The sequence below is a fragment of the Vulpes vulpes genome, chromosome 12, assembly GCF_048418805.1.
Source record: "Vulpes vulpes isolate BD-2025 chromosome 12, VulVul3, whole genome shotgun sequence".
Classification (NCBI taxonomy): Eukaryota; Metazoa; Chordata; class Mammalia; order Carnivora; family Canidae; genus Vulpes; species Vulpes vulpes.
The window spans coordinates 164,556,248-164,581,644 of record NC_132791.1 but is presented as its reverse complement, the minus strand read 5'-3'; the positions used below and the strand labels follow the sequence as shown (position 1 = coordinate 164,581,644).

Here is a 25,397-nt window from a genome sequence, read left to right as displayed (position 1 = left end):
GGTCCCTCAAAAGCCAGAGATCATTCTTCTGTTTGTGTTGTCTTCTTTCTGATTAGCTTCAACCTTCTTTCCTATAGTTGCCTCAACCCCAAATAGAGCATCTTCCTTGATTTCCCCTTCCATCATCTCAACCTTGGACGATGGATTCTGAGTCATAAGTAATAGTCCTAGCTATTTCTCTCCAGCCCTGAGCCCATTCACTGTATTTGAGACTTGGGCGCCAGGCGCTCCTGACCACTACCACCTCACACTGGGATTGCTAGCAGTGCTTTCTAAACTGGTGCCTGCATTGCATCCCACACCGCTAGTCCCTTTTTCCACATGCATTTGGGGTTCCCTTCTGTGAGCCAGCTGGCTGTGCAGATCTCCTGCTTCATGCCAGTCACCATCTCCCTATTACTTTGGGGACAAATCTTACCTCTGTAAGCCAGTGTTCAAGATTCTTCCTAATTGTGCCCCTGCCTGCCTTCCCTGCCAGTCTCCCCTGACATCTCTTGCCGCTCCACCCATGTATACCCCTGCTCTAGCAAAAACAATCTTTCAGTTCCTCAAACATGCCTCCAACTTACCTCCCAGGCATTTACCTAGAATGCTTCCCGATGCTTCCTACCTACCTTTGCTTCAGTTTGGAGCCTAGAGATCGCCTCCGCTACCCCTGACCCCTGCCACCACTCACCCATCCCCAAAAGTCAGGCTTCCCCTACTGAGCTCTCATAGCTGCCTGTACTTATCACTGCTGGATGTTCAGACTGCTTGTTTTGCCCATTTTCCTCACTAAACCTTGACAACAGAATTACATCCTGCTCATTAGTGTGTCCATAGTGCCCCTAGAAGGCTTTCAAACACTTAAAATAATGGGGTATGCTAAATTTAGGAGAAAAAGTCAGAGTCATTGGACAGGTTTATTGAACTGAGCGTCTTCCCATAATCTGAGTAAATGGCTTCTGGTACAGGCTGTAGGACAGGTCTCTGACCACAAGTTCCCATCACCAAACCAGGACAGATTAGCATCTCTTCATTTTAGAATAGAATTCAACATTCAACTGCAGTCACACGTGGGTTCTGTTGCTGGATGCAATTCAGGCTCTCTGGAACGTCTGTTTACACACTTGGCCTTCACAGAACATTTCCTAGGGATATGGAGGAATGGAAGGAGAAAGAAGATGAGTGGGCACATGGTAATAATAATAATAATAATAATTATTATTATTATTATTCACAACACTTCTGACACCAAAAACTTGGTATCTTTTCCAACAGGGTGTCCAACAATTCAATTTGATTCTGACACTAACAACCTAGAGTTAGTGCAGACCCCACAAGTTAAGGGCTCAGTCTCAAAAACTGCCCCTACTGGGCAGCCCGGGTGGCTCAGCGGTTTGGCACCTGCCTTCAGCCCAGGGTGTGATCCTGGAGACCGGGGATCGAGTCCCATACCAGGCTCCCTGCATGGAGCCTGTGTCTCCCTCTGCCTGTGTCTCTGCCTCTCTCTCTCTCTCTCTCTCTCTCTTTCTGTGACTCTCATGAATAAATAAATAAAATATTAAAAAAAAAAAACTGCCCCTACTTCAGACATCAATCACCAGTCCTAGGCCACCTGAACTTCTGATCGACCAGCTATTAATGGGATTCCCGTGACCCCCTCCTCAGTTTCAATAATTTGCTAGAACACCTCACAGAAACACTATTTACAGATTTATTATAAAGGATACAGCCAAATAGGGAGATGCAGGACACAGTATGGGGGTGCGTTCCATGCTCCCTCCAGGAATGCTATTCTCCCAGCAAGTCAATGTTTTCACCAACTAGGAAGCTCTTCGAATTCTCTCAGGGATGTTTCTGGAGGTTTTGCTATGTAGGCATGACTGATTAAATCTTTGCCCATCTGAGGGATTGTAGCCACCAATCATCTCATTAGTCTACAGGAGACACGCATTAATTACTCTGGAGACACCAAGGGTTTTAGGAGCCGGGTACAAAGACCAAATACTTATTCTCTATTATATCATAGCATGGAGGGATTGTCCTGTGAGTATCCTTCTCCCCTCTGCTTGGGCAGATTTCACGGATATGCCATGGAAGGATGCATGCAATTTGAACATACTTCTTAGAGCCAACTAATCTGTATCCTCAAATGTACTTGTGTTTTCTTTGAAGTTCTGTATTACATTTTTGTGATGGCAAGTTTCTTAATTTTGTTTCTATTTTCAGAAGAGTGTAAGATTGATCTAAAATTTTAAAAAATTTTTTTTAAGTATGCTCCACACCCAACGTGGGGTGTGAACTCACAACCCTGAGACCATGAATGGCATGTTCTATGTCTGAGCCAGTCAGGCACCCCAAGAATCAAAATATCTCCAATGCCTTTGTAATCTACCCAGACCCTCAAAGACCACCCACATCCAGCTTTAAGATAAATGCTCTAATTTTGTTTCCATGGGTCTTTTGGCTTAGATTTCACGTACATTGAGGCAAAACGGCACAGAGTTGAAAGTACACATTTTTGTCAGACCTGGATTTGAATCTCTACTTGGCAGCCTTGGGAAATTTCTAAATCTCAGTCTCTAAATTTGTAAATGGGGAAAAATAGTGTCCCTTTCACAGGACTGTCTTGGAGACCAAGTGAGATAATACACAAAGATTTAGCACAGTAATTGAGCACAAAAGCATCGCTCAAAGGATGTAAGCTGTTATGATATATATGGCAGGAAGCAATTCTCATTTAAAAAGCTATAATTAAGCTTTGATATACAATTTTATACCTTCTCTCTTTTTTATTTTTCTTAAGTAGGCTCCACACCCACCATGGAACCCAATGTGAGGCTTAAACTCAATCCTGAGATCAAGACCTGAGCCAAAATTGAGTTGGACACTCAACCATCTGAGCCCCCAGGTGCCTCTATACCTTCTAAGTTATATTTAGAAATTATTGATTAGCTTGAGCTGTAACCTGTATGCTCATGAAGTGCTGGTGGCGTCAGCAATGAGACAATCTTTTGGAAATGGGTATGGCAACTAAGTTGAGCAGCAATAATATGTGTGCCTCTAACAATGATACTCCCTGTGGATTCTTTTTTTTTTTCCCCCCCTGTGGATTCTTCCTAAGGAAATCAGTCCATGGATGCAAAAAGCTCTATTTACATGAATATAAGCAATAGCAGAAAACACCCTTAAACAATATTCCTGGACACTGAAATTATGTAAATGTTTTCCAAAAATGATAGTTCACCAACCTGATAGAATATTATGCAGCCAGTTTGCTACTTTATTATGCATATATATGTATATATAAATATTTTAATATAGTATATATTTTTTCAATTAATATATGATGAATTCAACAAGAAAGTTATTTTATGGGCAGCCTGGGTGGCTCAGCGGTTTAGTGCCATCTTCCCCCCACGGCGTGATCCTGGAGACCCGGGACTGAGTCCTGCATCGGGCTCCCTGCATGGAGCCTGCTTCTCCCCCTCTGCCTGTGTCTCTGCCTCTCTCTCTCTCTCTCTCTCTCTGTGTCTCCCATGAATAAATAAAATATTTTTTTAAAGAAAAAGATAAAAGCAGAACACTCTGGCAGAGCCTGGGAGGTAACCCACATGCCAAATCAAAAACAGTGGGTTGGAATGGTGGGAACGCTGGCATGGTTTCATACCGCATAGTCCCATTAGATGCAAGAACAAAATGTAGTAAGTACCAAGTGGAGTTTGTCTCCTTCCATCCAGTGGGTCCAGCCTCTGTTCTTCTTCTCCCCCTTCTGGATACAGGTGAGTCTGTCATTGTCCCAAGTGACCAAGCTCTGGATGAGAGAGGGGAGAAGATGCTGGTTTGCTCTGGCAGGCTCTTCAACTGGTACCAAGAAGGCCCAGTTAATCTTGCAAAATCAAGAGTCTATGCTATCATTTGAATTTTTTTTACCTTGCATTTTCTGTTATCCAGGCCTTTATTATCCTCATCAAATTCTTCTCCAACTTTAAATGTAACAAGGTAGTTCCTCAAGCTGCTGTAGGTGTGGATGGTAAAAGAATCTTCGTTCTGCTCAATCACTTTCTGTGGCTTCAGCAACTTGGCTATCTTACGAGTAGCAAAGTCAATACCTTAAAAACAATTTTTAAAAAAGAAAAGTCTCAATATTCACTCAAGATGCAAAAGCTAAGAATCTGGCAGCTGTCCTCAAAAATCATTGTATTTCATCGCTAGTGTTTCTTTTAGCATTTCAATGCCACTTGTTGCCGAAATTGGATCTGTGGGGAGTTATCCTGGCAAAGCTCCATTCAAAGGCTTGATCAAAAAGCTGGAACAGCTTTCAGGGAAGAGTCATTGGCTGGCTGTGGCTTAGGTAATGGATTTGAAGCTGGACCAGAAGGAAGAAGTTCTGGGAGTCCCCCCAGAGGCAGACAAGAGGACAAAGGAGCCATGGGGACAGGACTCAGGCCCCAACCCAAACAAACTCAAATGCAGCAACTCTGCCTTTGTCTGCTTTATGTATTTACACTTTGAATTAAGACAGCATTTGTTCGTTGTTGTTTTTAAAGATTTTATTTATTCATGAGAGACACAGAGAGAGGCAGAGACACAGGCAGAGGGAGAAGCAGGCTCCATGCAGGGAGCCCGATGCGGGACTTGATCCCTAAACTGGGATCATGCCCTGAGCCAAGGCAGATGCCCAACCACTGAGCAACCCAGGCGTCCCAAGACAGCATTTGTTATATACAACTGATGAATCGCTGAACTCTACTGATCGCTGAACTTCTAATATACTATATGTTAATTAACTGAATTTAAATAAAATTTAAAAAAAATTTTAAGACTGCATTTGGACAGTTTCTAAACAACAACAAAAGTCAAAAGCCACTGTAAAGATACATATACTTCTGTACAAATCTTTTTTTTAAAGATTGTAATTATTTGAGAGAAAGAGAGAGAGAGAGAGTGAGAGCATGAGCTAGGGGAAGGGCAGAGGGAGGGAGAAGTAGACTCCCCGCTGAGCAGGGAGCCCTGGCATGGGGGGGTGGGGGCTTAATCCCAGGACCCTGGAATCATGACCTGAGCCGAAGGCAGATGTCCAATGGACTGAACCCCCCAGGTACCCCCATTTAAAAATCTTTAATAGGGCAGCCCAGGTGGCCCAGGGTGAGATCCTGGAGACCCGGGATCGAGTCTCACGTCGGGCTCCCTGCGTGGGGCGTGCTTCTCCCTCTGTCTGTGTCTCTGCCTTTCTCTCTGTGTCTCTCATGAATAAATAGAATAAAATATTTTATTTATTTTTTTAGAATAAAATCTTCTAAAAAAAATCTTTAATAAACTTTAAAACAGTTACACAAGGAAACATGGAATGCTGAGAAGATCCAGGTTTGTTTGTTTTTTAAGATTCGGATTTTAATATAGACAGTGGATTTGAACCCCATTTCCCTTTTAGTAGCTTTGAGCACATTATGTAGCTAAAGGCAACTGTTGCTGTTTTATTTTATTTTTAATTACATAATCTCTACACCCAACTTGGGGCTCAAACTCAAAACCCCATGATCAAGAGTCACATGCTCTACTGATGAAGACAGCCAGGCAACTGTTGCTATCTTAAGTAGTGTAGCCAGGTGACACTTTAGTCAGGAGTTAAATGAGGTGAAGAAGCAAACCATGCAGATTTCTGGGGAGAGGCAAAAGTCACAGGGAGCCCAGGGACATCAAGGACGGGTGTACCAGGTGGTCTCAGGAACCACCAGGAGTTTGGCATGGCTGGAGCAGAAGGAGGGAGATGAGGGGAAAGGATCTTGAGATGAAATGTGGGGCTACCATGAGGACCACTGAGCTCTAACTCCAAGAAAATGAAGTCAGATGGGTACCACTGGACTGTTAGGAGCAGATGACATGGTCTAATTGGCAGGCAGCCACCACTGTACGCTGACTCATCACCTGGACATTTTTTTTTAAGATTTTATTTATTCATAGAGACACAGAGAGAGAGAGAGAGAGAGGCAGAGACACAGGCAGAGGGAGAAGCAGGCTCCACACAGAGAGCCCGAGGTGGGATTCGATCCTGGGTCTCCAGGATCGCGCCCTGGGCCAAAGGCAGGCGCCAAACCGCTGCGCCACCCAGGGTTCCCCACCTGGACATTTCTATGAGCCACAGGGCACACATGGTTCTCCCATTTAGGGATTATCCTATTATGTAAAATAAAGTTCCAGGAATCTTCACTTCTTCAGAAACTTACATGATTCATTGAAGGTAGTTTGGTTCCAAGGTTGACTCCTGTTTTATTTTCTTATTTTTATTTTATTTTTTTAAGGTTTTATTTATTTATTTATTTATTTATTTATTTATTTATTTATTTATTTTTTAAGTAATCTCTACATCCAACATGGAGCTCGAACTTACAACCCCGGGATCAGGAAGGAGTCACATGCACCACTGACTGAACCAGCCAAGTGCTGATCCCTGTTTTAATTTGTTTGCCTAACAGATTTCCTTTTCATCTGACATGAACTGCCACTCAGGACTTCACACTGCCATTTTCAGTTCAGAAAACTCAGCCAAGCATTGAGCAGGGCTCCGTCAGCATCTCATTAGCCCCACCCATTTCTAAGCTCAAAAATAATATAAATGGGGATCCCTGGGTGGTGCAGTGGTTTGGCGCCTGCCTTTGGCCCAGGGCGCGATTCTGAAGACCCGGGATCGAATCCCACATCGGGCTCCCGGTGCATGGAGCCTGCTTCTCTCTCTGCCTATGTCTCTGCCTCTCTCTCTTTCTCTCTCTGTGACTATCATAAATAAAAAATTTAAAAAAAACTTTAAAAAATAATATAAATGTCCTTATTTTGAGAAAACTATTTTTATTTTTCACACCTAGAATGCAAAGTTTTAGCTTGAGCTACAAGTGATCCAGTCTTTACTGTTTTTTTTTTCTTTCTTTACTGGTTTTTAGCCATGTTTAAGCATTGAGGCTAAAGCCTTAAAATATTTATCCCATTATTAAATAGACCAAGGCAAATTTAAAATAGTTATTGCTGGGCAGCCTGGGTGGCTCAGCGATTTAGCGCCACCTTCAGCCCAGAGCGTGATCCTGGAGACCCGGGTTTGAGTCCCACGTCGTCGGGCTCCTTGCATGGAGCCTGCTTCTCCCTCTGCCTGTGTTTCTGCCTCTCTCTCATGAATAAATACATTTTTAAAATCTTAAAAATAATAACAATAATAAGGGCAGCCCGGTGGCTCAGTGGTTTAGCGCCACCTTCAGCCCAGGGCCTTATCTTGGAGACCTGGGATTGAGTCCCATGTTGGGCTCCCTGCATGGAGCCTGCTTCTCCCTCTGCCTGTGTCTCTGCCTCTCTCTCTCTCTCTCTCTCTCTCTCTCTGTGTGTGTCTCTCACGAATAAATAAATAAAATCTTTTTTTAAAAATGTGTAAAGTGATTCGTTGCCAGTAATTTGTAATCTGTACTACCATGTTGTAACATTGTTACTTAGGTTTGCAGTTTTCAGGCTGGCCTTTTTAAAGGTCAAAATTTATTTTTTTTTAATATTTTATTTATATATTTGAGATAGCATGTGTGAGAGGAAGGCCAGAGGGAGAGGGAGTAGTAGCTCCCCAATGAGCTCAGAGCCCCACAAGGGGCTCTATCCCAGTACACTGAGATAATGACCTGAGCCAAAGTCAGGCACTTAACCGACTAAACCACCCAGATGCCCCTGAAGATCAAAATTTAAATAAGCTTAAAGTCTGGTCAATTTCTTCCAGTTCCGGTTTGCTGTGACCTCGGTGGTCCAAATGGCTTTTGTGCTCATAAGGCTTTTATCCCGGCAAGCCATGCTTTTCCATACTATTAGGTTTTTTTTTGTTTTGTTTTAAGATTTTATTTATTTATTCATGAGAGACAGGGAGAGAGGCAGAGACACAGGCAGAGAGAGAAGCAGGCTCTATGCAGGGAGCCCGATGTGGGACTCGATCCCAGAACCCCGGGATCACGCCCTGAGCTGAAGGCAGATGCTCAACCACTGAGCCACCCAGGCGCCCCACTATTAGGTTTAAGTAGGAAAGAAGACATCCATGCAGAAGGAAGAGAGGATCTAACTGTGCTCGTACCATTACAAGTGTGTGTGTATATACACTTTAGGGCAAGATCTCAAAGCAGCTGACACACACACATACTTTTCTAAACTTCAGCTGTTCACATTAACCTTTAATCCCAAAGCCACTTCTAATCTTGAGGCGATGTGGGTTTGGGAGCCATGAGAAAGTGGTTTTATTTTTTTTTTAATATTTTATTTATTCCTGAGAGAGAGAGAGAGAGGCAGAGACACAGGCAGAGGGAGAAGCAGGCTCCATGAAGGGAGCCCGACGTGGGACTCGATCCCCGGTCTCCAGGATCACGCCCTGGACTGAAGGTGGTGCTAAACCGCTGAACCACCAGGGCTGCCCAAGAAAGTGGTCTTAAATCCCAGTTTATGTGGTGATCTTGGGCAAGCTGATCACACTACCACCTTCTCAGGGCCACAGTGGGATTGAGGAGGATGAGAGAGACAAAGCAGTGGGCACCTGCAGGCATCAACAACTGGTTCTTTCCTGCCTGGGTCTCCCTTAGCTACTGTGGGGCCCAGCAGGAGCTCCCAAACCCCAGGCTAGCTCCCCCAGACTTTAAAACACAGGTGACTTTCTTCTTTGTCCAAACTCCCGCTGCAATTTGGCAGAAGCTAGGAAAGAGCAATGTTAGAACCACGCTGGGGAGCTGCGAGATCAGTTCCAATAGGAGTCATTGTCCCCCCTCAAGAGAGACGCTGGCCGGGGCACATCACAGGAAGTGTTGCTGAGTGTTCTGTGATTACTTACCTGACTCATCGCTGCTGACAGGAATTTACCTCACTTTTACTTAAAAAAAAAAAAAAAAAAAAAGGCCATCACCCACTTTATTTTTCTACACCATTCAGTATAAAGATCTAACTAGTGTTCTCTGTGATTTTTTCTTTTTTCCTTCTCTTTTTAAATTTTTTTAAATTTTTATTTATGATAGTCACAGAGAGAGAGAGAGAGAGAGAGAGAGAGAGAGGCAGAGACACAGGCAGAGGGAGAAGCAGGCTCCATGCACCAGGAGCCTTACGTGGGATTCGATCCCGGGGCTCCAGGATCACGCCCTGGGCCAAAGGCAGGCGCTAAACCGCTGTGCCACCCAGGGATCCCCTCCTTCTCTTTTTTATTTTTTAAGATTTTACCAATCCACTCTTGAGAGACATAGAGAGAAACAGAGACATAGGTAGAGGGAGAAGCAGGCTTCCTGCAGGGAGCCCAATGCAAAATTCAATCCCAGGACCCAGGATCATGACCTGAGCAGACCTTAAACCATGCAGGCACTTCTCTCTATGATTTTCTTACGGAATGTACTTTCCTTATATGTATGTGGAAAAAAAAACATTGATGAGGGCAGCCCCGGTGGCGCAGCTGTTTAGCGCCGCCTGCAGCCCAGGGCATGATCCTGGAGACCCTGGATCTAGTCCCGCGTCGGGCTCTCTGAGTGGAGACTGCTTCTCCCTCTGCCTGTGTCTCTGCCTCTCTCTCTCTCTCTCTCTCTCTCTGCATTTCTATGAATAAATAAATAAATAATCTTAAAAAAAAAAAAAAAAACATTGACGATACACTGTATATTCAAGTAGATCAGTAACATCCAGGGTTGTTGGCTTAATTCTCAAGATAAAACTTAATATTTAGAGGAAACCATATATAAACACCCCGAGGAAGGAAACAAAACTGGTGGGGATCCCTGGGTGGCTCAGCAGTTTAGTGCCTGCCTTCGGTCCAGGGCATGATCCTGGAGACCTGGGATTGAGTCCCATGTTGGGCTCCCTGCATGAAGCCTGCTTCTCCCTCTGTCTGTGTCTCTCCCTCTCTCTCTCTCTCTCTCTCTCTCTCTGTATCTCTCATGAATAAATAAAAATCTTAAAAAAAACTTAATATTTATAGCATTATGTAAGTAGCCATTCTGGTATTAAAAGTATAACGTAGGGATCCCTGGGTGGCGCAGCTGTTTGGCGCCTGCCTTTGGCCCAGGGCACGATCCTGGAGACCCGGGATCGAATCCCACGTCAGGCTCCCGGTGCATGGAGCCTGCTTCTCCCTCTGCCTGTGTCTCTGCCTCCCTCTCTCTCTCTCTCTCTCTCTCTCTCTCTGTGTGTGTATGTGTGTGTGAGACTGTCATAAATAAAATAAAATTAAAAAAAAATTAAAAAAAAAAAGTATAACGTAAAGACTTTGTACTTAAATCAGATCTGAGGCTTCGACAGAGTTGCTGGGCTTTCAGGAGATAGTTTTCAATTAAACTGATCTCCCAGATTCTGGTCTGAAAAACTATCCTTGTTTTATAAAAGAAAAAGATGCCAAGTTAACCCTAATCCTGAATAATTCTAAAACTGCATGGCTCCCTTATTGTTTAAGCCAATATTTTAATTAGAAAAAGAGGGATTCCCTGGGTGGTGCAGCGGTTTAGCGCCTGCCTTTGGCCCAGGGTGCGATCCTGGAGACCCAGGATCGAATCCCACGTCAGGCTCCCAGTGCATGGAGCCTGCTTCTCCCTCTGCCTATGTCTCTGCCTCTCTCTCTGACTATCATTAAAAAAAAAAAAAAAAAAAAAAAAATTAAAAAGAAAAAGAACACCTCCCAGTGGCTGGGTGGCTAAGTGGTTGAAGGTCTGCCTTCAGCTCAGGTTGTGATCCCAGGGTCCTGGGACAGAGTTCTGCATTGGGCTCCCTGCATGGAGCCTGTTTCTCCCTCCGCCTGTATCTCTGCCTGTCTCTGTTTCTCATGAATAAATAAATAAAATCTTGAAAAACAATACCTAAACCAAAGGCAAAGAATCTGCACACGCCTTCCTGATTTAGATAATTTGCCCCTACAAATCCCATAATTGCCCTTTTAACTTAGGAGCCCTGCTTTCTCTATTCATGAAACCTAGGTAGGTTGTCCTCCTGTCCTCACTCTGAAAGTTAAGTGCTGGTAGTTTAAATTGATGATGATTTAATACCTAGAATGGAAGGTTTCCATTTTCTACCTTTATCCAAAGAATACCATTTTCTCCCCCACATTTATGTGAGTCATATCTTACACTTGTAGGATGTCTCTTATCATTTGCTTTTTCCTTGCTGTGTTGCATTTATTAAACACACACCTAATGTATGCAAAGCCTTAGGGCAGGGAAGGTGCCCTGCCTCTCCCTGGAATAGGAAATCTCAGACAGCAAGCACTTTGCTTCTTTATACACCTTCTTGCCACCCCTAATACATAGAAAGTGCCTAAGTGATATTTGTTATTGGATTGAAGCTTGAAGAGACCCCTGGAGCTTGTTGAACAGTAGCTTTAAGGAAAGACATACTTTCTTAATGGCTGTGGCACTACCTTCCCTCTCGCAGGGAAATGAAATAGTTAAATACTTTCTACTGGGGGTGGGAGTAAAGGTAGAAAGATCAAACTTATAAATGCACAGTCCCTGTACTTAAGGAATTTATAACCAAGAAGGAAGGTGAAAACAGAATAATCAGTCTCCCTTTAAGAAGAGAATCTGAGACAACCTACAGAATGGGAGAAGATATTTGCAAATGACATATCAGGTAAAGGGCTAGTATCCAAGATCTACAAAGAACTTATCAAACTCAACACCCAAGAAACAAACAATCCAGTCTGACTGGAATGGGCAAAGACATGAACAGATATTTCTCCAAAGACCTACACATGGGCAACAGACAGATGAAAAAATGCTCCACATCACTTCCCATCAGGGAGATAAAAATCAAAACCACAATGAGATACCTCACACCAGTGAGAATAGCGAAAATTAACAAGACAGGAAACAATAAATTTTGGAGAGGATGTGGAGAAAGGGGCACTCTCCTGTACTGTTGGTGGGAATGCAAACTAGTGCAGCCACTCTGGAAAACAGTGTGGACATTCCTCAAGAAGTTAAAAATAGAGCTACCCTACAATCCATCTGGGTTGGATGGTATTCATCCCAGAGATACAGATGCAGTGAAACGATGGGACACCTGCACCCCAATGTTCATAGCAGCAATACCCACAATAGCCAAACTGTGGAAGGAGTCACAATGATCTTTGACAGATGAATGGATAAAGAAGACATGGCATATATATATATATATATATATGTATTATATATAACAGCCATCAGAAAGGACAAATACCATTTACATTGATGTAGATGGAGCTGGAGGGTATTATGCTGAATGAAATAAGTCAGTCGGAGAAAGATAATCATCATATGGTTTCACTCACTTGTGGAATATGAGAAATAGTGAAAGGTACCATAAGGGTAAGGAGGGAAACTGAGTGGGGAAAAATTAGAGAGGAAGACAAATCATGAGAGATTGCCAACTCTGGGAAACAAAGGGTTGCAGAAGGGGAGGTGGGGGGGGGATGGGGTAACTGGATGACAGGCACTAAGGAAGGCACTTGATGGGATGAGCACTGGGTGTTATACCATATGTTGGTAAGTTGAATTTAAATAATATATATAGGGATGCCTGGGTGGCTCAGCAGTTGAGCATCTGCCCTTGGCTCAAGGCATAGTCCCGGGGTTCCAGGATCGAGTCCCACGTCGGGCTCCCTGCATGGAGCCTGCCTCTCCCTCTGCCTGTGTCTCTGCCTCTCTTTCTCTCTGTCTTTCTCTCTCTCTCTCTCTGTGTGTCTCTCATGAATAAATAAATAAAATCTTTTAAAGGGATCCCTGGGTGGCTCAGCGGTTTAGCCCCTGCCTTCGGCCAGGGCGTGATCCTGGAGTCCTGGGATCAAGTCCCACATCGGGCTCCCTGCATGGAGCCTACTTCTCCCTCTGCCTGTGTCTCTGCCTCTCTCTCTGTGTCTCTCATGAATAAATAAATAAGTTCTTTTAAAAAAAAAAATCTAAACATAAGACATTGTATAATTTACTAAGCACTTTGTTAAGTTAAATATGCATCCAGGATAGACAGCTTAAGCTCAGTTTTTCACCAAAAGGGACAGATTTCCTGGTTGTATATTCCTCCTAACTAATGAAAAAAGATAAGGATGCTCTGGTATTTATTATTGGAGCTCTCTGAACTCACCCAAAGTATAAACTCTGCGTTTAAAAAATATGTTTTAGGGACGCCTGGGTGGCTCAGCAGTTAAGCGGCTGCCTTTGGCTCAGCATGTGATCCTGGAGTCCCACCTCAGGCTCCTGCAGGGAGCCGGCTTCTCCCTATGCCTCTGTCTCTGTCTCTCACTCTCTCTATGTCTCTCATGAATAAATAAACAAAATCTTTAACAAAAGAAAACATAAGAGAAAATACATGAACAACTCTACACTGTATTTATAAAAAAAAAATCCTCATATAAGTAGACCCACATAGTTCAAACTGGGTATTCAGAGTCAACTGTAGTCAACATTCTGCAGTTGTCCCAAGGATGATTTGATGCATCAAAGAGAAGCACTTCTTAAATTTTAATTTGCATCTGAATCACCTGAGAACCTGGGATCTGGAGGGGAGCTCAGAGTCTACAGGCTAAGAAGCTCCTGCTAGTTCTGAGTAACAAAACCCTACACTCATCTCGTCCTGAACCTCTAATCTGCCCAGGGGAATACAAGATGACCCTAGAGTCTGTCTTCTTTATGATTTGTGCCAGATCACTTTCTTCCAAGCTTGTGAGGAGCTGGCAATAGGTTTTAAGTCTAATTTCAGCTATCGTATAAAATGCATGAGATATCTTGGTTTGTAATTTAGATACTTAGAATATCAGATCTGGTCTAACTACCTCATTTAACAAAAGGGGAGGGATCCCTGGGTGGCTCCGTGGTTTAGCGCCTGCCTTCGGCCCTGGGATGGCCCTGGGTGTGATCCTGAAGACCCAGGATCGAGTCCCACGTCAGGCTCCCTGCATGGAGCCTGCTTCTCCCTCTGCCTGTGTCTCTGCCTCCCTCTCTCTCTGTGTCTCTCATGAATAAATAAAATCTTTAAACAAAAAAACAAAAGGGGAAACTAAAGGAACTCAGAAGTTATGTAACTTTGGTTCTATTACCAACAATCAACGGCTGAATGAGCTGGGTTTCCGGTGGGGCGATCTGTTAACACTAACCAGCTTCTCTGTTCCAGAAATCCCTCTCACACTTACATTTCTTTTGGAAAACAGATTGCAAGTAAGAGTTCATGTGTTATCTGGATTCAAGATCTTTCTGGAGCCTGAACCAAGAGTAAGAATAGGGGTTGTGAGGCAGGATGTTGACTCAATACTGTATGGCTGAGTCCTCTGCGAAGTGAGTTGGATGATAAATAGCCTCTGTTAGCCTCTAGGATCTAATACAGTGGCAGATAATTTTCAAGCCCCAACTAACATGAAAAAAAAAAAAGTATCAAGGGATCTTAGCAGAGCATACAGAAAAGCAAGACAGTGTGGGGACAGGTAAAGGATGATACTCTACACATGTGAAAAAACACCCATTGCAACACTCAGAAGGCTGCTTTGTGATACCCGATGGACTTAGCACAAGAGGTCTTCCCACACTTGGAATGGTGACCTCCATTCCCTGTTTTATCTCAGAGGTTTGCTCTAAAAGCCATGAAATTGCCACAAATGCAGAATACAGCCAGGCAACATTCAAAGCCATCACCTGATATTTAGCCCTTTCTCCCCCATAAACTAGCCAGATAGCAGCCGGATATGTCAGGGAAGAAGGTAGAGTCACATGCCACCAGTAATTTGGAGGTGGGAAGGTAAGTAAAGTATCATGACCCACTGCCTTTGGGAAAAGTAAGCATAAATTCCTACTTACGCATTAGAACCAGGAAGGAAATGGGAATCAGGTTGAAGGGTGAGCAGAATATGCCACCCCAAGAGATGCCACTCTGGCATACTGAGCACATCGAACCGACAACTATGGGGAAGAAGCTGACAGAAGCAAAGCTCTCTGCCTTCCTCCATTTGCCTAAAAGCAGAACATAAATTTGTCGAATTGTCTCCCCTCCCCTCTGTTCCAGGAGAGGTAGAAGTTAGGGAAGTGAGCCTGGAGATGGCGCCAGAAGAGCTACATAATACCCAACCAGCCCGCATCTTCTGTTAGTTCCACTTCATATAATTAGTTACCTTCCTCACAATTTGCCCCCCCCCCCCCACCAGAAGCTCCAAGTCTCCCTCTTGTCATTTCTCTACAAAGTTACTACTCTTGGCTAAGATGCTCTACAGACAGGCTCAAGTTCCAACCAGGTGTCTTCACCATGCAGGTGCAACTAAATTCTGGTGGTGAATCTGTCTTTGGTTAGTCTAATTGACAAGCCCCCCCAGCCAATGAACCTAAGATAGGAAGAGGAAAGTACTTCTTTCCTTCACTCCAGGGTTTTATGCCATCTGAATCAGATTTAGCGTGAGAAGCTCCAGACTTCCCTATTTAGTGTGAGAAGGGAGAAGCCTACCACAAGCACAGAACTCTTAAAAACTGAGCCACAGAACTGTACATTTCAAAAATGATTAAAATGGTCAATTTTATGTATGTATCTTTTACAATTTTTTAAAAAAGAAAAAAAATTGGACTCGTCTCTCCCTCTCAATTTACAGATGGGGAAACAGGCCCAGTGTCAGATCAGAAGCCAGAATGGGGCAGCCCGGGTGGCTCAGCGGTTTAGCGCCGCCTTCAGCCCAGGGCCCCATCCTGGGAGACCCAGCGTCAGGCGCCCTACAAGGAGCCTGCTTCTCTCTCTCTCTCTCTCTCTCTCTCATAAATAAATGAAAAATTTTTTAAAAGCCAGAATGGCTCCCAGGTCCCCATACACGCAGCAGCCCTAGCCCATCTGTCAAAAAGTGCCACTGATTGGTGTCACATAGAGGAAAGCACTTGGCACACAGGTGCTCCAGTGCCCCACATCTGAAGCCTGACAGGGAAAGAGCAGGACAAACTGGGAATCAGTAAGGAAGGGAGGCTTCTACCCTCCAGGGCGGGAGACACTCACGGAGCCCTCTAGGAAGCAAGGACATGGGCCAGAACCCCCACCCCCACCCCTTACACACCCCTGGTGCCACCCGAGTCCCCTTCCCTCTGCGCAGACCAGGCTCCCCGCTCAGCGCTGGGGGGCGGAGGGGAGCAGGACGCGGGAGGGAGAAGCCCCTCCAGGTACCCACGATGGTCCCCGGGCTGGCACTGCGTCCTGGGGTCTGGGTTTCTTGTGCCCCCTCAAGCCCTTGAAGGGACAGGGGAAATCGGAAAACTAAAGGTTTCCAAAGCGGCTCCTGATCTCAGCGGCCACCAGGGTCGCCGGGGGAGGGGGGGCGGGATCTCGAGCACCTGAGCGCAGCGGGGAGCTCCGGACCCGGGGAGGGCGGTCGGCGACTACCCTAGCAGCGCCCCTCCCAGGTCAGGGAAACCCAGGGCCCCACCGCAGGGGCACCGGGACGCCCCCCATCGGCAGGACGCGCCCCCCCCCCCGGGCCCCAGTCCTCCTTGGAGGTGGCCGAGCCTCAGCTGTCTGCGGTCGGCCGGACAGGAGACTCCCCCTCGGGGCGGGTACAGACCGACGGCAGAGGCGGACGGACTGGCGGACGGGCGACGCGGGAGCAGGAAGGATGGTGGCGGCGTGGATGGACGGGAGGGACGGAGGAGGAGGAGGGGGGAAGCGACGGGGGGACGGGGAGCCGGGGGTGGGGTGCGGGGCTATTGCATGGTCGGGAGTGGAGACCCAGGACGCGGAGGATGGACGAGGGAGGGGGGGGGAGGGGGAGGTGGGAGAGGTGGGGAGGGGGGGAGGGGGAGGGGGGGAGGTGGGGCCCGGGGTGGGGGCCGCCCCGCTGCCTCAGCGCCGACCCTTCCGCCCTACCTAGGGCCAGCATGTAGCCCTCGAAGTTGTCGCTGCTGAGCAGGTTCCAGGTGCCGCTGAGGTCGGCGGGCATGGCGGGGCAGGGCGACAGCGGCGGGCGGCCGGGCGGCCCGGCCTCGGCTTATCTGCGGGCCCCGGGGGGCGGGCGGGGGCGGGGCGGCGGGGTGAGGGCGGCGCCGCGAGGAGCCGGCCTCCGAGGCACCTGCTGGGGACCCCGTCCCCGCGCCTGCCTGCTCCGCCACAGGCTCCCGGTTTTCTGCTCCCCTGGCCTCCTCCCCCTCCCCCTCTTCGTCCTCCTCCTCGTCCTCCTCTCCAACTCCAGACCCACTGCACACCGCGTTCCGAGCCACACTTTTTTCTCTGCCTCCAAAGTGAAAATGACCAAGGGAAGCTCCTCCAATCTCACGGCATTAGCGTTTCAGCTGCAAAGGATAAGTCAATAAACCCAACTCTAGTGGTCTCCATATACATTATTTTCCTTACCTATCAAGCAGTCCTGGGATGCTGATGATTTGGCAACTCCATAAGGTGGAAGTGGCATTTCTGTGATTCTCCGGGCCTTTTATGCCTGCTGGTAACCTCACCGTCATGAATGGACTGCTGGGTTTCCAGCCAGGACATCCATGTTCAAGGGAAGAAGGAAGGGGGAAGCACCACCTGCCACTATCCCTTCATTACATTTCTGTTTACAGTCATTGGCCAAAGCTGTGCCCACTTCCAACTGGAAGGGAGCCCGAGGAAGCTGGCATCTCCTCTTCAGTCTTGACAGTAGAGAAAGGCAACAGAGAAGATGGTTGGGAATGTAGGCTAATCTACAATATTAGTCAAACACCATGCCTGGAGGCTGCCTCCAAAATTTAGAGTCTATTTCTGACCTCACCCATCAGCTCCAGACTCAAATATATGTATATTTGATATATATGTAATAACATATAAAATATACTCGAAATATTTTTATTTAAAGATTTTATTAATTTAATTTTTTAAAAAAGATTTTATTTATTTAATCATGAGAGACAGAAAGAGAGAGAGAGGCAGAGACACAGGCAGAGGGAGAAGCAGGCTCCATTCACAGAGCCCGACGTGGGACAGGATCCCTGGTCTCCAGGATCACACCCCGGGCTGAGGGCAGTGCTAAACCACTGAGCCACTGGGGCTGCCCTATTAATTTACTTTTAATTTTTTTAATTTAATTTTTAAAAAAGATTTATTTGTTTATTCATGAGAGGCACACAGAGAGAAGCAGAGACATAGGCAGAGGGAGAAGCAGACTCCCCATGGGGAGCCTGATGTGGGACTTGATCCCAGGACCCCAGGATCATGTCCTGAGCCAAAGGCAGATGCTCAACCACTGAGCTACTCTAGTGCCCTTAATTTAATTTAATTTAATTTAATTTAATTTAATTTAATTTAAACTTAAGGTAGGCTCCACAACCAATGTGGGGCTTGAACTCATGATCCTGAGATTAAGAGTCACATATTCTACCAGTTGAGCCAGCCAGATGCCCCAAGATTTTATTTTTAAGTAATATCTCTCTCTCTCTCTCTTTGTGTGTGTGTGTGTGTGTGTGTGTGTGTGTGTGTGTGTAAAGGGATAGAAGTTTATTAAGCAAAGATACAGAGAAAGCTCTCAGCAGTGAGAAGGGTCCCAACAGGGTTGCCTTATTTTTAAGTAATCTCTACACCCAATGTGGGGCTCAAACTTCCAACTGGGAGACCAAGAATCACATGCTCTACCAACTGAGCCAGCCAGGCACCACAGTCTCTCTATTAATAGTCAAGATTTGGGATCCCTGGGTGGCGCAGCGGTTTGGCACCTGCCTTTGGCTCAGGGCGCGATCCTGGAGACCCGGGATCGAATCCCACGTCAGGCTCCCGGTGCATGGAGCCTGCTTCTCCCTCTGCCTATGTCTCTGCCTCTCTCTCTCTCTCTCTCTCTCTCTCTCTGTATGACTACATAAATAAAAAATAAAAAAAAAATAAAAAAAATAAATTAAAAAAAAATAGTCAAGATTTATTGAGTGCTTACTGTGTATGTTATCACTTGTCACAAAATACTACTTCTCCAATGGTTATTTATTATGTCCATTTGACAGAGATACAAAGTGAGATGGAGAGAGGTTAAATTTCCAAGGTCATACACTTGATGGAAGAGTCTAGATTCAAACTCAGACAGCCTGGCTCAGTCAGTTAAGCATCTGCCTTTGGCTCAGGGTCCTGGGATCAAGCCCCACATTAGGCTCCCTGTTCAGCAGGGAGTCTGCTTTTTCCTTTACCTCCCCCAGGTCGTGCTTTCTCTCTCTCTCTTTGTTGCTCACTCTCTCAAGTAAATAAATAAAATCTTTTTTTTTTAATTTTTATTTATGATAGTCACACAGAGAGAGAGAGAGAGAGAGGCAGAGACATAGGCAGAGGGAGAAGCAGGCTCCATGCACCTGGAGCCCGACGTGGGATTCGATCCCGGGTCTCCAGGATCGCGCCCTGGGCCAAAGGCAGGGGCTAAACCACTGCGCCACCCAGGGATCCCTAAATAAAATCTTAAAAAACAAAAACAAAAACCCAGGCAGCCTGACTTCTGAGCTCCTTTGCCACCTCTCACTGCCTACTTGATGTCTCCACTTGGATGTCTGAAATGCATCTCAAACTGAACACATCCAGGACAGTACACAAGAGTTATTCCTCACTTTTCTCATCTCCATAAACCACATGACTGGTTTACCAGTCACCTGGTTGCTCGCTCAAGCCAAAAACCCAGGAGATACTATGGATTTCTGTCTTCTCTGCTCATCCATTTCCAATCCATTAGCAAGCCCTGTTGGTTCTGCTATCCTAACCCAAGCTGCCATCATGTCTTGCCTCCTCCCTGACTTGCTGCTTCCACTCTGATCCCACCAAACCATTCTCCACACTACAGCTGGGGCAAGCTTTTGAGAAAAGAAGTTCAGATCTTATCACTCCTCTGCTTAAAACTCCTTTGGTGTTGTTCTATTTTCCTTAAAAGGAAAGGAACTTGCACTCTCTCCTATGGTTCTCCTATGGTTCTCCTATCAAACCCTTCTTGATTTGGCTTCTGGATACTTCTCCAACAGTTTTATATTCTGTCTCCACAACTCAGGAATTCCAATCACACCAGTTTTGTTTCTTTCTTTTTTTTTTTTTTTTAAGATTTTATTTATTTATTCATGAGAGATACAAAGAGAGAGAGAGAGGCAGAGACACAGGCAGAGGGAGAAGCAGGCTCCATGCAGGGAGCCCGACATGGGACTTGATCCCAGGACTCCAGGATGAGCCCTGGGCCAAAGGCAGACGCTAAACCACTGAGCCACCCAGGGATCCCCACCAGTTTTGTTTCCTTCCTCGGGTGTTTATATATGGTGTTTCCTCTACCTGGGATGTTTTTCTCCTGTTTTTTGCAAGGTTAGCTGCTTTGGTTTCCAGTTCAAAAGTCATAATTAGGGAAACAGTCTTTTCTAATCATGCTCTCCATGGAGAGGAATTTCCCCTAAACACCCTGGCCTCTTTCCAAACCTACTTCCTTCTCATGGAAGTGGGATGAGTTCTCTGCTTGGGGGGCCATGAGGGTAACCACCCATCCTGGTTTCCCCAGGACTAAAGGAGTGCCCAATACATGGGCACTACCAGAATGTATTGCCTGCCTTAGGGACAACAGCCACTGAAGAGTTTTTCTCTACTAGAGATAGATTTAATCTATCAAACATTCTAAATGCAGAGCATTTCAATTTTTTTCCTTCTGCCCTTTTGAATTTTTTTTTTTTATTTTATTTATGATAGTCACAGAGAGAGAGAGAGAGGCAGAGACACAGGCAGAGGGAGAAGCAGGCTCCATGCACCAGGAGCCTGATGTGGGATTCGATCCCGGGTCTCCAGGATTGCGCCCTGGGCCAAAGGCAGGCGCCAAACCGCTGCGCCACCCAGGGATCCCCTCCTTCTGCCCTTTTGACATGGACTTGAGAGTGTATTTGTTTAACAGACCCAAACCCTCTGGTAGACTATTCCAAAGTCTAGACTGGGGACTCTTAAAAAAAAAAAAAAGCTATATTGTCTTTTATGACAGTCTCCGAAGTCAAATGACATCATTTCCACCAGAGTCACATGCCTACCCAAATCCAAAGGGAGGTTAACTTGGACCTCATTTCTCAATGTCACGTAAGCAGAGCAAGTGGAATGGGAGATCTTGTAACACCCATCTTAGAAAATACATAATCTGGCATGGTTACCTATTCTGCTTTGACCCTCACACCAGGCTTCAACTTTGATCTTTTAGCAGACTTTCTCAGTCCTACTAAAGATGCTATTTTGGGGGTGCCTGGCCAGCTCAGTCAATGGGGGATGTGACTCTTCATCTTAGGGTCATGAGTTTGAGCCCATCTTGGATGTAGAGATTACTTTTTTTTTAAGATTTTATTTATTTATTCATGAGAGACACAGAGAAAGAGGCAGAGACACAGGCAGAGGAAGAAGCAGCCTCCATCCATGCAGGGAGCCTGACGTGGGACTCGATCCCAGGTCTCCAGGATCACGCCCTGGGTCGAAGGCGGCACTAAACTGCTGAGCTACCCGGGCTGCCTGTAGAGATTACTTTATATATTATTTATATATTATTTATATATTTTTTTCTGGTAGAGATTACTTTAGAAATTTTTTTTGAAGATGCTATTATTATTCTTCATTTGTTGCTTTTTTCATCTTATTTTTCAGTTGGTTTGGATCTTTTTTTTTTCTTCCTTTTATTCATGAGAGACATGGAGAGAAAGGCAGAGACATAGGCAGAGAGAGAAGCAAGCTCCTCACAGGGAGCCCAATGCAGAACTCGATCCTGGGACTGGGATCACACCCTGAGCCAAAGGCAGACGCTCAACCGTTGAGCCACCCAGGCGTCTCAGTTGGTTTAGATCTTAGACAAAAAAATACTTGACTCTGATAATCTCTGAGTCATGAACAGCCTTCTGATATATTTCTGATAGCTATTTACTCTGCATCACATCTCTGCTTAATTCCTTCATAATTATCATAATCCACAATTTTCTTTTTTTTTTTTTGGTTTGTTTATTGACTCCCTTTTTTCTTAAGATTTCAAGGGCAGAAACATGTTCCTCTCATTCTTCTACAGCATCCCTAGGGCCTAGGGAATGTGCTGGCAAGTGCTCCATAAATGTTGAATGAATGGCTGCAGCCTTTTCCAAAGGAGAAATGCCATTTTTACTGAGAAATCAGAGTAGTACCACCTTGCCCAGAATAAGGCTGTTGATTCTCCTAAGTATAAGACATTGATTCCTTTGGTGGGATATGACAGGCTGATATCAAATCCTAGATTACCTATATCTTGCCATTTATTTTATTTTTAAAAAAGATTTTATTGGGATCCCTGGGTGGCGCAGCGGTTTGGCGCCTGCCTTTGGCCCAGGGCGTGATCCTGGAGACCCGGGATCGAGTCCCACGTCGCGCTCCCGGTGCATGGAGCCTGCTTCTCCCTCTGCCTGTATCTCTGCCTCTCTCTCTCTCTCTCTCTGTGACTATCATAAATAAATAAAAAAATTTTTTAAAAAGATTTTATTTATTTGAGAGAGAGAGAGACAGAGAGAGAGAGAGAGCATGAGCAGGGGGAGGGGCAGGGGAAGAGGGAGAAGTAGGCTGCCAGCTAAGCAGGGAGCCTGATGTGGGGCTCAATCCCAGAACCCTGACCTAAAGGCAGCCGTTTAACCAACTGAGCCACCCAGGCGCCCCTGTATCTTGCCATTTAATGGGCACAGAACTATGAACTCTGACCAGATTTCTGGAGTATGAAGCCTGTTTAAATTCCAGAAAACTAAGGGAACAGGACATGGAAAAGTCATACTTACTTCCTGCCCTTAATATCTTATTGTTCTAAATGTTGGCCTGCAAATGAAAGTCACATAAATAACTACTAATAATTTTGGCATTTGTGATGGTTGGTATGGCTTTGGGCCAGCTTAAACAAGGGCCATCTAGTATGGATAGAGTTGAAATTCAGTTGAAGTAGACATAGACTGAGCTTGCCCATGGGATAGAGTAATTTTCTCCTCCACAATTCTCCCATCTTTCTTCTAGACAAGGACCAAAAGTTATCTCTGGAAAGAGGGGTGAAATTTATTCGAGGCTTTTCTTTTCCTCCACTTGATACTGGCAAAGTAAGTCATAAAATTATAGCCAAGATGAGATGATCCTAAACCTGTGCTAACACTGCTCCTCCTCGGCAAAAATGGATGTGAATGGAAGAGGGACAGTTGGCAGTCGACCCACTCTTGTATCACCTGATGGAGTCTGGTACGGGCTTAGCAAAGAATGGCATGGATACTGTAAACACTTCTTGCCATCCAGACTTCCACTCCTTAAGGCAGGGATGCGCTGCCATCAAGGAGCTTGATCCAGGTCTAGGAGTAAGATCTGGATTCATTTAAGACTAAGCCAATCACAGAAAGCCTACCTCCTCCGACAGTGATTGGTTTTCGGGACAAGCAAGTTTCAATGAATTTGAATCAGCCAAGGATATATGATGATAAGTTTGATAAGCCTAATGGGGGCAGCCCTGGTGGCGCAGCAGTTTAGCGCTGCCTGCAGCCCAGGGTGTGATCCTGGAGACCAGGGATCGAGTCCCGTGTCAGGCTCCCTGCATAGAGCCTGCTTCTCCCTCTGCTTGTCTCTCTCTCTCTGTCTCTCTCATGAATAAATAAATAAAATCTTTAAAAAAAAAAAAAAGCCTATGGGAAAGATGTTTCTTTGATTTTAACAAAGCCCTACGGAGCCAGCCTTTCCCCACTTTTGAACATGAGCCAGGAAGACTTGCTATTGGTGACCACCCTACAACTCAAAGAGCACCAGACTTAGGACACTGAGTTACAGAGCGGAGGGATGGAAAGCCCCTGGGTCCCTGATGACACTGTTGCTTCATTGTTCCCATGCACCCTAAACCCTACCCTCCATTTGTTTTTTTGTTTTGTTTTGTTTTCCGATGCAAACACACGAGGGTTTATTTACAAGCTCGAGCTTGGGTCCATGGATACCCAACACAGCGGAGCAGGGACTTGGACCCTGACCTCCATTTGTACTTCTGGGTTTAAGTGTCCTTGTTTCAACCTGGAGTTGAAATTCATATTACTCACAGTGGAAAATACCCTGATATAGAAAATAAATAAAATTAGGTTACTCTTGTCTCCTTAAGTAACTTATTTGCCTTTTTAAACCTTTTTGAGGGCAGAAGAGCTAATTATGGTTCAGTCCTGAGCATATTTAAGTTGCTGAGAGTACTTAGCAAATGTTAAATAAAATACCACTATGGGGCCCCTGGGTGGCTCAGTTGGTTGAGCATCTGACTCTTGGTTTTGGCTTAGGTCGTGACTTCATGGGCTGTGGGATGGAGCCCCATGTCAGGCTCCATGCTTAGCTCAGGGTCTGCCTGAGGATTCTCTCCTTCTGCCCCTTACCCAACTCATGTGCTCTCACTCTCTCAAATAAAGAAAGAAATCTTTGGAGAGTGGAAAACAAACCATAAGAGACTCTCAACGTCTGAAAACAGGCTGAGGGTTGGGCAACCCAGGTGGCTCAGGGGTTTAGTGCCACCTTTGGTCCAGGGCCTGATCCTGGAGACCTGGGATCAAGTCCCACTTTGGGCTCCCTGCATGGATCCTGCTTCTCCCTCTGCCTGTGTCTCTGCCTCTCTCTCCCTTCTGTTTCTCATGAATAAATAAAATATTAAAAAAAAAAAAAAGAAAACAGACAGGGTTGATGGAGGCAGGTCGGTGGGGGAGGTGGCTAGATAGATGGGTGATGGGGATCTAGGAGGGCATATTTTGGGATGAACACTGGGTGTTGTACGGAAGTGCTGTATCACTGAATTCTACTCCAGAAATCAATATTGTGCTGTATGTTAACTACCTAAAGTTTAAATTTAAAGAAAAGGAGAAAAATCTTAAAAATATATTACTTCAATAAATAAATACTAAAAATATATATCTCATGAGTACTACTCTTTCAACAAGAACAGTGTGGCCAGAAGCTCAGATCTTCTGCTTTGGTGGCACTGATACTTTTAGCTACACTATTTTAAAGGCTATTAATCAAAAGAAACTTTGGGTGCCGAGAATCTACCTTGAAGAAGGCAGCTGGGACTTAGCCCCCATAAGCCAGGCCCCTCCACCTTGCTCTCCTGTGCTGTGCCAGAGTGAAACATGCCAGCGAGGCCATCCAAATCTGGGGCTCACTCATTCTCACTGGTTTTCTATGCAGCTGTTGTTCTGGAGACCCTGGGGAGGACACAATAGGGCAAGCAATTAAGAAAAACAAAAACAAAAACAAAAACCTTTCTCTTGACTGTCCTCCGCTCCTCAGATCCTGCCAACCTGAGAGCAATTGTTGTAACATATAGTGAGAGGCAGGCCTGTTCTCTGTACTTCCTCGTGGGTTGTTCCTCCTACCTAAGGCTACCCAAGCTGGAAAAACAAAAGCCCCCCAAACAGAACAGAAACAGGACTCCTTGACCTTCAGATAAATGACAAAGAATTCAGTGTAAGGAGCTCCTCCTGGAGTGCTCTCCACCCTGGTTTCTTGACTTC

At 45.4% G+C, this 25,397-nt stretch overlaps 1 protein-coding gene across 3 annotated transcripts; it reads right to left on the bottom strand.

Moving 5' to 3' along the window:
• Window positions 1–883: 883 nt before the first annotated feature.
• Window positions 884–25,149, bottom strand: RBP7 (retinol binding protein 7). 3 transcript variants are annotated; one of them, XM_026005054.2, is made up of 5 exons: window positions 24,934–25,088; window positions 17,290–17,567; window positions 3,916–4,094; window positions 3,695–3,796; window positions 884–1,130 (listed from the first exon to the last, which is right to left on the bottom strand). In XM_026005054.2, exons 2-5 carry the CDS (start codon window positions 17,345–17,347, stop codon window positions 1,080–1,082), a joined length of 390 nt encoding a protein of 129 aa, XP_025860839.1. In that variant the 5' UTR covers window positions 17,348–17,567; window positions 24,934–25,088; the 3' UTR covers window positions 884–1,079. The 3 variants fall into 3 exon arrangements, with proteins under 3 accessions (XP_025860839.1, XP_072587358.1, XP_072587359.1); XM_072731257.1 differs by lacking the exon at window positions 17,290–17,567 and having other exon boundaries at window positions 24,934–25,149; XM_072731258.1 differs by lacking the exons at window positions 17,290–17,567; window positions 24,934–25,088 and adding an exon at window positions 16,807–16,956.
• Window positions 25,150–25,397: the final 248 nt, after the last annotated feature.

Coding starts and splice junctions, on each gene's coding strand:
- RBP7 (XM_072731257.1), bottom strand. CDS start 25,015: ATGTTTCACTCTGGCACAGCACAGGAGAGCAAGGTGGAGGGGCCTGGC. Junction 3,797..3,915: donor TGGATAACAGAAAATGCAAG/GTAAAAAAAATT, acceptor TCTCTCATCCAG/AGCTTGGTCACTTGGGACAA. Junction 1,131..3,694: donor AAGGAGACAAACTCCACTTG/GTACTTACTACA, acceptor CCATATCCCTAG/GAAATGTTCTGTGAAGGCCA.